Raw genomic sequence first — 17,180 nt, forward strand, 5'->3', positions numbered from 1 at the left:
GGGGTACTAGACAGGGGTGCCCGTTGTCGCCTCTGCTATTTGCAGTTGCGATTGAGCCATTAGCCGCAGCGATTCGGAAATCAACGGACATTCGGGGGTTCAAATATGGGACAGTTAATAATAAAGTGGCGATGTATGCAGACGACACTTTGCTCTTTCTGGGGGATACTGGTCCATCGTTGGAAGCGGCTATGAAAATCATTGATTGCTTCAGGGACCTGTCGGGTCTGTCTATCAACTGGAGTAAGTCGGCGATTATGCTGCTTGACGGGCAGGTGCAATCACAGACAGTGCGAGACAGAAGTATTCCATGTGTAGCGACCTTTAAGTACTTGGGTATCCATATATCCCCGAGAATCCGAGATTTTGGGCGCCTTAATTTTGACCCGCTGGTTATTAAATTTCGTAACAAAACTAAGGCATGGTGTAAATTATTCTGTCAGTGGCGGGAAGAGCTAATCTCATTAAAATGGTGTTGATGCCCCAGCTACTCTATGTTCTACATAACTCCCCGGTCTGGCTGTCAAAGTCCAAATTTGTCCCAATCAATGCTATTTTCAGGGAGCTCATATGGCGGAAGGGGCAACCGAGAATTAAGCTGGAAACGTTGCAATATCCTAAAACGGAAGGGGGCCTTGCAGTGCCAAACCCCTGGGTGTACTTCCTGGCGGCACAGTGCCAACATTTTAAGGGGTGGATGGAATTGGAGTTGAGTGAGATGTCGTGTCAGTTGTTTCAGCATTGCTTGTCCTCTAGTGACTTACTGCTACTCCTTGAGACTGGGGGGGCTGGGAGGAGTGGTCCGTTGGGTGATTTGGGACACTTGATGCAGTCCGTGTGGAGTAAGGTCAAGCTCCTGAGGGGGGTTTTCGGCAATACGGAATACACTCCACTGTGGGATAATCCCGTGCTGCCGGAATTCCTCTCCCTGTCTGAGTTTGGGGCATGGAAAAGGAAGGGTATTCTGAGGCTGGGACATCTTTTAGAGGAAAAGAAGTTCATGTCATTTGCCAGATTTCAGGAGAAGTATGAACTGCCTAGAACTCACTTTTATAAGTACCTTCAGGTGAGACATGCATACAACTCCACATTTAAAGGTGCAACTGTGGTGGCGGGGAGAGATGCTGCATTGCACCAGATTCTGTCCAGGGGGGCGAGGAGAGGTATGATTTCCTGTATATACAAGATGCTGCTTGATAAGTTTCTATTGTCACACCCGCTTGCGGCTAAAAGTAAATGGGAGAAAGATGTTGGCGGATTAACTGACGACCAGTGGTCTGACATACTAGAGGCGATACCTCTCTCTTCCTTGAGTGAAGGGCGTAAACTCTCGCAGCTGTTTATTGTCCATAGAGTCTACAAAACACCGGTTTTTTTGTTCCGTATAGGGTTTAGACCCACGGATGAGTGTCCAAGATGCTCTGTAGTGTCTGCAGATTTGATGCATATGATGTGGACGTGCGAGAGGTTGGGGAGGTACTGGGAGATGGTACGTCAGACAACACAGGACGTTTACAAAGTTCGAATACCCTCTGACCCGAAGGTGTGTGTGTTGGGGTATGTCTCTGAATTGGCCACCGGTCAGGTGCATAAAGTAGCTATAGGTAGAGTGTTGTATGTTGCTAGAAAATTAATTGCCCTACATTGGATACAGACAGCACCGCCAATTCTAGGCGAATTTTTAAGTGCGGTTGACGTGATGCTGAGTTATGAACGGATGGTATACCAGAAGCGTGGATGCCCAGCGAAATTTGAAAAATTGTGGGATCCATGGCTGTCGTTTCGGCGTCTGAATAGAACTGTTTAACAATGTGCCTTTTGTATTTTGCAGGTTAGGGTGGGGTGGGATGGGAGGGGTGGGGGGGGGGGTTGGATTGAAACTTGATTACTACACATAGTCTGGTGTCCTGTTTGTTATTAGCCATGTGGACAATATGTCTCTATGTCATCCTTGTACGTACTGTGATGAAACGTGTAGTTACACTGTAAAATGTTTAATAAAAAATGATCTGATTTAAAAAAAAAAAACAAAGGTACCATTAGAATCATGTATAGTTGTACTACAGAGCCATGTAAGCGCTGTATAAGGTCATATACTGGTGACAGGCTCCCTTTAAAACTCTGTTCTCTGTACTTCGCTGACAGCTCAGCGGAGTACAGAGTACATTTTATCAATGGGCAGCAGCAGCTCTGAGAGTACAGGCAGGAGCGCATATTGCTGCTCCTGCCCGTACCCCCCAGAGGATAACTGACATCTGGCATAGCACATGGGTTAGTTTTATTAGGGCATTAGGTAGAACATATTAAAGGTTTACGAAAAGGTTTAGTTAATCTTTAAGTTCCTTACTTCTCTATATCTGTATATCAATCAGGGCTCATGTACATGACTGTTTGCTGTCCGTGCCCCTGCTGCGGCGCGCAGTATTGTGGATTCGGGTCCACGATTCACAATATACAGCAAAAGATAGGGTATGTCCTATCTTTTGCAGTGGGAAGACACAGACCCAAAAGCCCACGGAAGCACTTCGTAGTGCTTCCAAATCCATGCCTCCGCTCCGTGCTGTATGTTGCTGTTGGCAGACCTATTCAAGTCAATGGGTCCGCGTTCGTGATACGGGATGCACACGGCCGGTGCCTGTATATTGCAAAGCCGCTGCTTGCTGTCCACTATACAGGCACGGACGACCTTCGGGCATGTGAATGAGCCCTAAGACTAATACCTGGTGGTGGTGATTTTTATTTGTCCCTTTTCTTGATAAAACTTATATGCTCGGGAATTGTTGGTTGCAGACCTGCCAATTCCTATCGCCAACATCCTAAATCTAGTTGAGATTATGGCGTTCATGACCAGAGTCTTTTTATATAGGTTTGTGGTATTATGGTATACTATAGTATTACAGTTTGATTGCTGGGGAAGAATAATTTGTATGTAGTTCTCATTGGCCAGCACTCGTGTCCATGTACTATACATTGATTCCCTTTTTGGGGACCAAACATGTAGAAGTGACTGTTGGACTTTATTTGTACCTTTCTGGGTGATTTCCCCCCCCTAAAATTATATTGGGTTACAGAAATTGTCTGTATAGAGAATTGTGTGATAGGCGACTACAGGACGATGGGGGATAGACTGACCAGTTGTCCCACATGGCACCAGCAAAATTTGACCTTGGTATGTGGCCATGCCCAGACTGTAAGTTAAAGGAATATGGTGAGCTCACACATTAAGGACAAATTACATATTGATGTTCCTATTGCATCTGAAATTTTATTATTCCACCCATTTCCAGAGAAGCGGCCTCTTCCTCAAATACTCCATGTTGATGTCTGCATGGAGATGTCTACTAAAATGTTGGCTTAAATCGAACGGCCCATCAATTGGAGATCTTATCACTGTTCAGTCAGATGCAGAAATTGGCACTGCACTGTAATGGCCCCTTTTAACTCGAAAGCTTGGCATGCTAAGAAGTTTCTGAGCGAATCTTAGTAGACTGACAGGAGCCATGACGGGGTCTGAACTGGAGGGGCAAATGATTGACCCTATTAAAGGGTTTGTCTTGCTTCAGCAAATGGCATTTATCAATAGGTAATACCAGGCACGTACTAATGTACTGTGATTGTCCATATTGCCTCCTTTGCTGGCTAGACTCATTTTTCCATCACATTATACTACTCTAGTTTCCATGGTTACGACCACCCTGCGGTGGTCATGCTTGCAGACTATAGGAAAAAAGCGCCAGCCTCTTTCGTGGCTGGGATCATATCAGAGCACCTAGGCTGGCACTTTTTCCTATAGTGTGCAAGCACGGCCACCGATGTTGGATTGCAGGGTGGTTGTAACCATGGAAACGAGCAGTGTATATTGTGATGGAAAAATGAATTAAGATAGCAAAGGAGCCAACATGGACAATCGCAATACATTAGTAAGTGCGTTGTATTTACTTTCTCTACATAATAAATTCCATTTAGCTGAAGTGAGAGAACCCCTTTAAGTAATACGGAGGGAAAGTGGGTTATGGGGATTATTGTGTTAGAGATATCATTCTGTGTCTTCTGAATGTTATGCTGGGTTGTTCAATTAAAGTTCAGTAAAAAGATGTTTAAAAAATAAATAAAAATTTGTGATAAAGGTCACCCTATACACACACCGCACTTGAGTATTTTGACAGGTGTGCAATGGGAAGATTTCCTGACAATATACCGTCCAATAACTTGAATTGTGAATGGAGCCCTATGAATGTCATATGTGACGTATAGGCGTATGTACTGTACCAAACGTATGACTCATCGTGAGGATATGCCCCCAATGTCTGATAGGTGCAGGTCCCACCTCTGAGACCATATTTTATTTTTTCTTATGCTTTGATGTACTTACGTGTTTGCAAACTTTTTGCCTTTTAGGTTTGAGCACGTCCCCCTAGCAACGCCAAATGGTGATCTTCTAATCAGAGACCTTAATTTTGAGGTAAGCAGTTTTTCTTTTTTCTCCCTAAAATGTCACTTGCGTTTCTGCCTCTTTAGAGAAAGATATTTTCTTTTTGGTAAAGCATCGTAAAGTATTTTTGCAATAGTTTTTGTTACCTATTGCAATTTCTGTTTTAAAAAATGGGGCCCAGTGAAATCCTGGTTCTTGACCCTAATGCTAAAAAAAAAAGTACAAGTCTTAGAAAGGTAATAAAAGAATGCATGCTCACCATTTTTAAACACCCCCCCCCCCCCCTCCGCTGCAGTCTTCCCCACTGCTGTAGTCATGACATCATGCTCTTGGCTGCAGTGATGGCATCCCGTATACCACACAAGACCACTGAGGCCAGTGATTGGCTGCAGTGGACACATGTGAGATTCGGGCACGTTACTACTTCAGCCATGAGAAATATAAGCTTGGCCGGGGAGGATCCGTGTGATGATGCTGGAGCACAGGTTGTTCAAAATGATGAATGCAACTTCTATTATTTTAACACCTTCCCTGCTTTTTCCCTGACAACCCCTGTAAACTGGTTGTAGTCATTTGATGCACCCCTCATAGAGATGAGTGAATCAATTCCAAAGCGTTCTCAGGACTTGTCAGGGGCTGTCCCTGCAGGTGACGTGCCCATCTACTGCAAGATTGAAAGGGCTGGACATTTAGGTCAACCATGCCAATTTCCTGGCTGCAGAGGATCTGCTTCGGTGCAGTAACTACTCTGGCTTCCCTTACCCGGAAGTTTAGCAGCAATTGCGCAGTCGCTGCTCGATAGCAGAACCTTTGCCCTTGCTCTGCTAATTGAAGCAGCGTTTGCACAGGTGCAGTTGCAGGCAGGAAATTGTCGGGGCCGGGTTAAATGTCCAGCCCTGTCAATTTTGCAGCAGGTGGGCACTTCACCTGCAGGGGCAGCCCCCCCAAAGGTGAAGAAACCTTGCTGATGAGACAAATCAAATTGTTAAATATCTGTAGCTCAGCATAAGGCTCCATTCACACGTCCGCAATTTCGTTCCGCAATTTGCGGAACAGATTTGCGGACCCATTCGTTCCTATGGGGCAGCACAATGTGCTGCCTGGACACGGAATTGCGGACCCGCACTTCCGGGTCTGCAATTCCGTTCCCGAAAAAAAAAAATAGAACATTGCCGCTATCTGTGTTTTGCCGATCCGCGGCTCCGTGTATCCGCAAAACACATTGCGGACGTGTGAATGGAGCCTAATATTGTAAAACCAAGCAGATTGACTGAGGCACCAGACAAATAAGGCTACTTTCACACTAGCGTTTTGGCTTTCCGTTTCTGAGATCCGTTCAGGGCTCTCACAGGCGGCGGTCCAAAACTGATCACTTTTGCCCTAATGCATTCTGAATGGAAAAGGATCCGCTCAGTATGCATCAGTTCAGTCTCCATTCCGCTTGCAGTGTTTTGGTGTCCATCTGATGAAACTGAGCCAAACGGATCCGTCCTGGCACAGAATGTAAGTCAATGGGGGACGGATCCGTTTTCTATGACACAATCTGGCACAATAGAAAACTGATCCGTCCACCATTGACTTTCAATGGTGTTCAAGATGGATCCGTCTTGGCTATGTTAAAGATAATACAAACGAGTCCGTTCTGAACGGATGCAGACTGTTGTGTTATCTGAACTGATCAGTCCATGACTGATCCGCACAAAACGCGAGTGTGAAAGTAGCCCAAGTTCTGCATCTCCAGGGGGGGAGGAATAACAGACAGGTAAAATCCTGTTTGATTTGCTTTCCTTGATGACCGACAGATTTTTATCATCTTGTAATTTACTAAGCTGTTATGTTTGGGTTTTTACTATGACATAAATTGATTATAATATCATTATTTGCTGATGTGGAAAAGATTGCTTTTAACGTATTGTTCTGTACAGGTGACGTCCGGTACCAATGTTCTTGTCTGTGGGCCAAATGGATGCGGGAAGAGTTCCCTGTTCCGTGTATTAGGAGAGGTGAGTTTACGCCTAATTAAGGGTAAAGCATCTTCTCGCACCTTCATTTATTCTGAGGTTTTTATAACCCTGTCAGTCAAAAATGTCAGATGAATTCATCTTTCAAAAACTTCAAGTTCAAAAAGTCCCTAATCTGAATCGTGATCTCACTGCGATATCTGTTCTCTATCAAGAAAAAGCTCGCAAGTGACCAAGTGTGCAATGAGCTGAAGATGTAACTTCTTCACTTTAGTAGTAATTGAGGCCTCATTGCACCCGACATTTGGTCTCTAACTATAGGCAGTGATGGCTAACCTCCGACACTCCAGCTGTGGTGAAACTACGACTCCCAGCATGCTTCATTCATTTCTATGGAGTTCTGAGAACAGCCAAGCAAGTGTATATCTTGGGAGTCGTAGTTTTACGACAGCTGGAGTGCCAGAGATTAGCTATTACAGCTTTAGGCCTCATGCACACGACCGTTGTTTGGGTCCGCACTTCAATGGGGCCGCAAAAGATGCGGACATCCTCCATGTGCTGTCCGCATCTGTTGCTCCGTTCCGCGGCCCCGCCAAAAAAATATAACATGTCCTATTCTTGTCCGCGTTTTGCGAACAAGAATAGGCATTATATTGAAGGGTGTCCGTGCCGTTCCGCAAATTGCGGAATGCGCATGGACTCCGACCGTGTTTTGCGGATCCGCGATTTGCAGACTGCAAAACACACCACAGCTGTGTGCATGCCGCCTTAGGGAGCGACCTGTCGGTCAGCCTGAGCTGTGTGGGAAGAAGCCGGAGGGCAGTCACCCAGCAGACACTTCTCTCCGTGCCCCACTTAGCGTTTTGGAGTATAGCTTAGGTGGTTCATGGTAATGAGGTTCCCTGTTAGGGCAGCATGAATCTGCTGACAGGTTCCCTATAACGATGTCCTCTTGGGTCTGTCTGTACTCATTGAAATATGTTTTAAATGCGTAGTATTGAATATGAATTGATTTGTTTAGTCTTTTCAAATACTAATGATTTCTTTTTTGTTTTGTTTTTCTATTAGTTATGGCCTCTTTTTGGTGGATCTCTTACAAAACCTGAACGGGGAAAACTATTTTATGTTCCTCAGGTAAAGTTTGATTCACATTTTATTATTTAATACTGAAATCCTTTACTTTGCTATGTAAATTATCGAAATGAAATCCCCTTCGGCGTTTCTCACTCACAGAGACCATATATGACTCTTGGGACATTACGGGACCAAGTCATTTATCCAGACACGCAAGAAGATCAGAAGCGTAAAGGCATATCCGATAAGGTAAGAACAATCTGCTCTTATTGCTTGTTTGTGCTTTTGAGTTCTCCTTGGGGAAATTATTGGGGAAAAAACAGTTCCAGGAACACCCTTTCCCGCTAATTGTATTGTGTAAAGGTGCACACGCTCATTCATCTGCTGAAAGCGTCTCAGATGTGGTCACCTAAACCATTATTTCTGGACAGCAGAGATCTACTGCTCAGAAATAATGATTCTCTGTGGGGATCAGCGATCGCAGCAGCAATCCCTCATCCCTATACAGCGGAGGTGATTGCTTCAGGTAAATACAACGATCACCTCCAATGATGAGCAGACCATTTTCGGGAATGAATGGATCGCTTCTGATAATCTGTGTCGGCCCATGTAAAGCGGCCTTACCCGTGTGCTTTATTTTGTAACTTTGCGTTTAGCTAAAACTGTTTTATGTGTTTACATCTCAACACAGGTACTGAAGGAATACCTTGATAATGTCCAGTTGGGGCAGATTCTGGACCGTGAGGGTGGCTGGGATATTGTCCAGGATTGGATGGATGTTCTCAGTGGAGGAGAGAAGCAAAGGATGGCGGTATGTAATACATAGTGTCCCTGTGTAGTTGTCTTATGTGTATTTTATTTGGCCAGATTGAAAGTAGTCCTAGGCAAATATTGGGGTTTGTGTGATCTGCGACTGGCACATCTCACATGTGCCACTTAAAGGGGTTATCCGTAATTATTTTTTTTTATATATATTTTTTTTAATGGTCCCTCCCCCCCCCCCAATACCCACCCACCTTTTGTGTGATTCAGCGATAATGTTTTAAGCATTCCCTCTATGCCAGCGCTGTGCTCCCAGGTGTAATTAGGTTGCAGGCTCTTCCTGGATCACGTGCCATACATTCAGCACATAATCCTAGCCTGGCAACAACCTGCCATGTAGGTGGGTTACGCCTGCGCAGTCAGGCAGCCTCGGGAACTAACTGCTCACAGCTCCCGAGACTGCCTGACTGCGCAGGCGTAACCCGCGTACATTGTGGATTGTAACCTGGCTGAACATACGCTATGTGATCGAGGAAGTGCCTGCAACCTAATTATAGTGGGGAGCGCTGCACTGGCTCGTAGGAATTTTTTCTACATTATCATAGAATCACCGGAAGCTGGAAAACCCCTTTAACTTTATAGGAAAGTACAGTGTTGGGAAGACAAACTTGTGTAATCTAATGTGCCTTCCAGTCAGCACAGATATAAGGTATTGGCCGGCTATGAAATATTCTATCTGGTCCTCTAACTAGTACATGCAGCTGTAACCTAGCGCCTCTCAAATACATATAGAATATGGTAGTATGAATCTGATATTTTATCTGGACATTCAAATTATCATTTCAGATGGCACGGTTATTTTACCATAAGCCTCAGTTTGCAATCTTGGATGAGTGCACAAGCGCGGTCAGTGTAGATGTGGAAGATTATATTTACAGCCACTGTAAGAAGGTAAGTGACATAGAACTATATTCTGGTGAGAAACATCCCTAATTATCCAAGTCATGTCTCGGGGCCTGTTTAAAATATCCAACATTGACTTTCAGGATTGCTCCTTTACATCTGGTGGCATTAAAGGGGTATTCCCACCATAGACAATGGGGGCATATCGCTAGGATATGCCCCTATTGTCTGATAGGTGCGGGTTCCACCGCTTGGGACCCGCACCTATCAGACAATAGGGGCATATCCAATATCAAGAACGGAGCGGGGAGCGCTGTGGCTGGAGGACCCCATATTTCCCGGGGTCCGTCCACCACCAAGCGCTAATCCCCGCCACTCTCATATAAGTGAATGCGCGGCCCATGCTCCCTTTAATTTTTTTATGGGGCAGACTGCAAGAGCCGAGCCAACGCTTGGCTATTTTCGGCGGCCCCATAGAAATTAATGGAGGGCAGCTGTGCATGCGCAGTGCGCTCTCCTTCACTTTCGGGTCTCCATTCGCGATAAAGGTTCGGGTCCCAGCTCTGAGATGAGAAAACCCCTTTAAAGGCTCAGTTTGTTAAGAGCTAATTTGCGTGCCATCTTCCCATACTCCTCACCCCAGCTAGGGGCTCTCCACATAATAATATCCCCCAAATCCGAACCACGGGGAATAAACAGAGGATGAACATGCACGTAGTGGATTTTTACTGTGGTTTTGTTTAACTGCTGCTACATTATATGTTCCTCCCCCTGCTGTGAACTTGGGACACAAGCCACTGTTCAACTGTTGGGACACAAGCCACTGTTCTTGTGATTGTCCCAGTGCCCAAACCCCACATTTATTTAGATTGAAGAATTTATCCATTTCAAAATAGCCATGTAAATTTTTTTTGTATAAAGTTGTGATGATTGGGAAGAGGAACGTTCATTCCCAGTCATTGCCGGCTCATAAATGCATTCACATGCGGCAGTGATCGCTGCTCTACGGAGATGAGCATTCATTACTGTAAACATTCATCCCCATGCGGTTTCATCGTATGTCAGCAGCACATCCCTGTGCGATGTGCTACCCACAAGCGGGAAGTTCTGGTGCTGCATAAAAGATGTGATCTTTGGAAGATAGTCTGCACGTAGATTTCCCACATGTGACAAAGATATTTATAGGGGTTGTGTCATGTTGTCAGACAATGGGAGCATATTGCTAGGATATGCTCCCATTGTCTGATAGGTGTGGGTCCCACCCTTTGGGACCTGCACCTCTCTCCTAAATGGAGCTGGCTCGGCCACTTCCATTGGCCCCATAGAAATGAATGGGAGCAGTGGTCACGTTCATTTCTGTGGGGATTCCGGCTATTTTCGGCAGGCCAGTAGGAAGGCTTGGTGGTGGCCGGATCTGGCCACCTGTTAGGCTTTGTTTTAGAGAGAGGTGCGGGTCCCAGAGGTCGTTGTGAGCTTTCTGTGATTACATTTGTCAGGTTTACTTATGCTTTTCCTGCTGCTAGCTTTATTTTTTTTATCCAGTCCCATCTTGCATTCTACCAGGTTTAGAATTACAAGTGACCCTAAGGCCCCTTTCACACGAGCGAGTTTTCCGCGCGGGTACAATGCGTGATGTGAACGCATAGCACCCGCACTGAATCCTGACCCATTCATTTCAATGGGGCTGTGTACATGAGCGTTGTTTTTCACGCATCAGTTCTGCGTTGCGTGAAAATCGCAGCATGTTCTATATTCTGCGTTTTTCACGCAGCCCTGGCTCCATAGAAGTGAATGGGGCTGCGTAAAAAACGCATTGCATCCGCAAGCAAGTGCAGGTGCAATGCGTTTTTCACTGATGGCAGCTAAGAGATGTTGTTTGTAAACCTTCAGTTTTTTATCACGCGCGTGAAAAACGCATCAAAACGCATCGCACCCGCGCGGAAAAAACTGAACAACTGAACGCAATCGCAGACAAAACTGACTGAACTTGCTTGCAAAGTAGTGCGAGTCTCACTGAACGCACCCTGAACGCATCCGGACCTAATCCGTCACGCTCGTGTGAAAGAGGCCTAAGAGGGCGTATTATACATTTGAAATGTTACAGGGGTTGCACAGCCTTTTCTGAGTGGAGCCCCATCCTCAGGATAGGTCATCACTAGCTGATCTGTAGGGGTCCCTGCACCATCTGACCTATTCAGGTGCACCTCTGTTGCTGGAAGTCTGCACCAGAAGTACCCAGATCCGTCAACATTGCAGTGGCCCCTCTCATCACTGCACCGCTGTTCCATTATGCCTCATTCACACGTCAGTGTTCAGTGATTTTGAGCCAAAACCAGGTGCATCTCTAAACACAGAACAGGAGACTATCTTTCCCTTCTACCTTATCTCTGTGGAGGCTCCACGCTGACCAAAACACTGGCGTGTGAATGTGGCTTTAAGCTGAGATTAGGCCATCACTTAGAAAAGGCTGGACAACCCCTTCAAATGGAACTCTTGTAATTGAAAGAATCAGAGGAACGAAAATGTGTGCATGGTCAATTCTGAGAGGGCGATGCCATAGTAGTGGTCATATCACTTACCAAATGGCATTGCATCTCATTGGCAGCTTGGCAGAGCCTGGCAGCATACCAGCAGGGGTCACTTTGTGTGACATCATGAACCACTAATGGTTGGTAATTTTATAATTTAAAAAAAAAAATTTTTTTTTTTTTTTTTTAGCAACACCCTTTCTGAAGGCAATTTTCTATTGAGTGATGTTTTTGGGAGAAAACATTTTCTAGCTACATTTCTTTTAGGCTAGATTCATATCTGTGGCAGAGTTTTCAGCACTCGCAGATTCCAGCAAAAAAATAAAAAATATTATTTTGGTGTTTTGCCCAGGCAGAAAGCGATGGACCCAATTACATTTAATGGGGTCTGTTGGACACCGGCATATGCTGAAGCCGGCAATTCTGGTATTCTGTTCTGGCTTACGAATTGCTCTGCATATGTTAACTTTTCCTTACCATTCCATTTACTATAGAAGTGAAGCATCTTTTTGTCTGATTGTATAGTTTGTAGTAAATATGCCTTCTTTCTGCCTAGGTTGGAATAACCCTTTTCACTGTGTCACACAGAAAGTCCCTGTGGAAACACCATAAGGTATGTACAAGTCAGGGACGAATCCCTTTCATTTGTAAATGTTATGACAACATAAATTGCTTTCACAGAATCTACAATCTAAGGCCTCGTGCACGCGGCCGAGAGCGGACCGTGGAAACCCGGCCGGGATTCCTGCTGACAGGGCGCACGGCGCCATTGGTTGCTATGACGCTGTGCGCTTCATGCAGCCGCTGATGTACAGTAATACACTAGTATAGTATAGTGTTTTACTGTATAGTGTATTACTGTACAGCAGCGGCTGCATGAAGCGCACGGCGTCATAGCAACTACGGTCCGCTCTCGGCCGCATGAAATTGCGTTTTTTTTTTTTTTTATAAATGGTGCTACGCTGTTTCAGTAGCTTTCATGTACAGCAATGAGAGCTGCTGAAATGGCAGAGCGCCGGAGCCTGGGAGGTGGTCAGAACGGTGTTTCATCTCGCCTTAGACGAGATAAGACAAACCCTGTAAGGTAGACATTGATGAACATATGGTATAGCAGGGGTCCGCGACCTCCAGCTGTTCAGAAACTGCAACCCCCTGAATGCTTCATTCACTTCTGTGGGAGTAAGAAGAGCAGTCGAGCGTGTTTACATGCTGGGAGTTGTAGCTTCACAGCAGCTGGAGTGCCTAAAGTTGCTGATCCGTGTGTTTATAGTCTCCCTTCTAATGTGAGAAGAAACTAAGTGACGATTTTGTATGTTTCTGTATACTACTACTACTATATTGATGGTCAGCTGATGACTCATGTGGACCTCATCTCTGATCTCATGGCCTCATAAACACTCATTTAAGCCATATTCTCATTAGTTTGGTAACTGGTTAGCTATAAGGCATGTTTGAGGTCAGATCAGAGATGAGGCATCACATGAGCTGTTAACTGACAGGTCTGAGAAGTGATACTCTGCAAACAGCCTGATTTTTATTTTATTTTTTAACCCCTGTATATATAAAATGGCTACAAATTTTAATAAAGATCAATGAAAAAAATGCGTTTTAGCCCAAAATGAGTAAAATGTAATTATAAAAAAATTGGCCTTGAAGGTGTCCATGGCCTTTAAAATAGGCCATTACATACCAGAACAATAAAGATTCTGCTTGGTAACAAGCAGCACAACAGATTTTGGCCATGTACTCCATGATTAGCTATTCATTTGACTCGTCGGCATGTAATATAGTTTTCCCCACCCTGCACTGTACACTCTGCAATGTCTTCTGGCAAAATCAACTGGGGCATGAGAATGCGGACCCACAGTGATCATGTCATTGGTGGTCTCAGTCTGGAAAGCGGTGGTTTTCATGAGACAATTTCATGATACTAACCATCTTAAAGGGGGTTCTCGACATTTTAAGTACTGATGATTTGTCCTTTAGATAGGCCATCAACATCAAATTGGCTAGGATCTGACCCCTGGCACCCCCAGTGATCAGCTAAGACTACGCAGCACTTTACAGTGGCTAAGCCTGGTTCTGCACAACTGGTAGATCATTAATAGTTAAATCTTGAGTCTCTTCAAATAAGCTAGTGCTATTCATTCGGAGATGGTTAGTAGCATGATAACATAAGGTGTTTGTATTTTATTTTTTTCTTCATGGTTCTCTCTTCTTTTTCCAGTACTACCTCCACATGGATGGACGAGGCAACTACGACTTCAAGCCAATTACAGATGAAACCATTGAGTTTGGGTCTTAGAGCTCATTATTCAGAGCCAACTCGTGGCAAAACAAAGCTATGACCTAGTTGTTTTTTTTTCTCTTCAGATTTTTGCCTAATTTTAAATAATTGGAGTCTAATAGGTTTATCTAATCATTAACACTACTGCACTAAAGTACAATGAATTCCTCTATGAGGTTTAAATCAGCAGATCTGATTGCGCTCTACATAAATCAATTGCTCAGACTTTCTTGGCTAGTGACAGTTGTGTCCAGTTTCCAAGAAGGAGCGAAAGATCCATCTCTTAAGAAGGCCATACACATTAGATAGAAGATGGTTGATGGTTGAACAGCAGTTGAATAAACAATCATCTGGTAAACGTTCGTTTCGCAGTCACGTCCATGTTGGCCCTTACAGTTGTTCAAATTGTCCATACCCAGTCAATGAAAACGGACGATGAACGAAAGATCTTTCTGGGAAAGTCCTATCAAAGAAAAATGTTTCTTTGAATGAAAGATCTTTTATCTGACCATCAGACGATAACATTTAAACATGGGCTATTTCTCGATAATGGTCTCTTATTGGTTGGCTAAAATGATCATCCGTAAATGTTCATTTTAGCTTAAATCTTCAGTTTTGATTAACTTTAGACTAATGTGTGTGGGCACCTCTAGGCCAGTTTTACAGGAGTGTCTTCAGTCTTGGAAGCACCCGGCTTCTGATGGTAGCATTTCCTAAGCCGAACACTGCTCCTTTTGATTGAACTCACAGCAGCATAACGATTTATGATGCCGTGAGCTCCCGCCTGACCGCTGGTCTAGTGTAAAGTACTCACATAATGCTGTGATTACTGTGCTCTTAGACCCGCAGTCAGGCAGGAATCTTTATGATGCAGTGAGTTCAGAGTTCCGTCCTGGAATTTTAACCATCACATGTATCGTGTTTCCCGGACTGAACACACTGGTATGAAATTAGCCTTGGTCTTTTTCTTAAAGGTGTTATCCAGAATTTTCATTTAATTTCTAATGGTACCCACGTTCATGTGATGAAGCGCTTTGGTGGTAATAATGTTGAAAATATGCCTACAGGGCCAACACTGTGCTTCCCGGTGTAATTACGTTGCGGGCACTTCCTGGATCACGTGCCGTACTTTCAGTGCTTGAACCGAGCCCGGTTACAACCTGCAATGTACAGGAGTTACTGAGCAGTGCCAGAGGTTGCCTGACTGCGCAAGCCGAACCTACGTACATCACAAATGTGCAGCACGTGATCCAGGAAGTGCCTGCAACATAATTACACCAGTGAGCACAGCACTGGCCAAGTAGGAGTATTTTCAACATTATTCTTAAAGTGCTTAACACATGAAGGTGTGGACCATTAAGAAGTAAAACATTGGGGATATCCCTCTTTAAGGACTATGAGAAAGTAGTGTTAGCCTGTGCCCCACTTCGTCTCTAAACATTGATTGCACTGTAGCCTGGGACTAGAGACGTTTTTTTGTGATTGCAGTAAAACACATCCTCTTTGTATTGTTTTCGATTAATCTCAGGTTATATAGAGATAATGCAGAAGAAAATGGACAAGATGCAATTAATTATAGGATTTACTATGTAATTTTTTTTTTTGTTATAATGATGCCAAAAGCATGACAGGGATTCCAACCAAGGAACGTCACTGAATGGCTATTTCGCTGCCAGGCTGTAATGTCTGCCACGCAGGCTGTGCAAATCCCGGCCAGTGTCCTCGAAAGGCAGACATAGAACACTTGTATTCCATTTAGTAGGTCTAGACTGATAGTTCCTGTCTTTAATTTTATACGTAACAGGTTTACACGTCCCATGTGCAGATTTCAGTGTATTTTCCAGATACTTTCTAGGTGATTAATGATAACCTTTTAATTTAAGTTGGTAGCTAGGTGGATGAGTTGTATGCTGTGTACCTGGAGATCACCGAGCGGGGTAATATACCCTTTTTGTAAATGTGACTTGGAAGCCGAGAGCATTAACTGGATTTGTTTTTTAAATGGGTTGTCCAGGTTCGGAGCTGACCCCTGACCTATCCCCTTCTTCCCCCACTCAGCCCCTCTGTCATGAGCTGTGTCGCGCAGGGCAAAGGCTTTTTTGTTTACAAGCCTAACCGCTAGGCGGAGGCATCCACCTAGCAGTGTTCCCAGTGACGTCACCGACACTAATGGGTAGGCTTTAGCGCTGCCTTAGCCTCTAAAGCCTGCCCATTAGTGCCGGTGACATCACCGAGCTCACTGCTAGGCCAATGTCTCCGCCTAGCAGCTCCTATGAAGAGCCTGGTATGTGACCGGATCTCCCGAAAATTCCCTTGCCCTGTGCTATTCAGTGCAGGGCAAGGGAGATGCGCCGATGCTCATGTCAGAAGGGCTGCCTGGGTGAAGAAGGGGATATGTCTGGGTTCAGCTCTGAATCTGCACAACCTCTTTAACATTGGAATAGCATTTATAAAGGCATGCACTGAGTAATGCAATAAATGGGATCTGTGTAAATCTTCTGTGCCTCCTGAAGCCTTTCTTTTAATTGCATCTACATTCAGTGCTGGACAGTCTTCCATCGCTATGCCAAAACCAAGTAGGCACATCCCATTAAACAAAATAAATGCTATAGCTGCAATACCAAATGCAATATGCAGATGCACTATGCAGACATTGAATATATGGATTATACACTGTACTATTGCTGTGTTCACTATATAAATGATTGAGGTAGTTGGTAAATACTTAAATCAATTTTGATAAATAAACCCAAATGCTGCAGCAGGGCAATCTCTTATAGATGGGACTCTACACTAAAATGACTCTCCTCTCCATTGGACTATAGGTCATTGGAACATCACCTCAGCCATTGACACTGGCCACTGGCCACAAACCACTGCTATTGAGCACCGAAACTAAGAGGGCTGATTGCGGTCATTCTCTGAAGATGTTAAAGGGCTTCTGTCACCCCACTAAACTGATTTTTTATTTTTTTTTGTATACTTATAATCCCTATCCTGCGATATTGCTATACCTTATGTTATTAATCATTTTCATTCAGTAGATTTTGCAAAAAACTTACTTTTATGATATGCTAACTACCTTTCTACCAGCAAGTAGGGCGTCTACTTGCTGGTAGCAGCCGCAGAAAACCGCCCCCTCTTGTTGATTGACAGGGCCAGCCGCGATCTCCTCCTCCGGCTGGCCCTGTCAGCATTTCAAAAATCGCGTGCCTGTGTTGATTCGGCGCAGG

The 17,180-nt window shown here is 44.5% G+C and overlaps 1 protein-coding gene across 2 annotated transcripts in view; it reads left to right on the forward strand.

Moving 5' to 3' along the window:
- ABCD3 (ATP binding cassette subfamily D member 3) overlaps window positions 1-16,444 on the forward strand; it is a 73,776-nt gene extending 57,332 nt beyond the window's left edge. For both annotated transcript variants that reach the window (XM_044300722.1, XM_044300721.1), the window contains exons 16-23: window positions 4,399-4,462; window positions 6,358-6,435; window positions 7,462-7,527; window positions 7,627-7,716; window positions 8,159-8,278; window positions 9,076-9,180; window positions 12,217-12,273; window positions 13,888-16,444. In XM_044300722.1, the coding sequence (XP_044156657.1) occupies window positions 4,399-4,462; window positions 6,358-6,435; window positions 7,462-7,527; window positions 7,627-7,716; window positions 8,159-8,278; window positions 9,076-9,180; window positions 12,217-12,273; window positions 13,888-13,965 (658 nt within the window). In that variant the 3' untranslated portion in view covers window positions 13,966-16,444. The remainder of the gene's footprint in view (window positions 1-4,398; window positions 4,463-6,357; window positions 6,436-7,461; window positions 7,528-7,626; window positions 7,717-8,158; window positions 8,279-9,075; window positions 9,181-12,216; window positions 12,274-13,887) is intronic.
- The last annotated feature ends 736 nt before the right edge of the window (window positions 16,445-17,180 follow it).

Source organism: Bufo gargarizans, chromosome 7 (genome assembly GCF_014858855.1).
Source record: "Bufo gargarizans isolate SCDJY-AF-19 chromosome 7, ASM1485885v1, whole genome shotgun sequence".
NCBI classification, from domain to species: domain Eukaryota; kingdom Metazoa; phylum Chordata; class Amphibia; order Anura; family Bufonidae; genus Bufo; species Bufo gargarizans.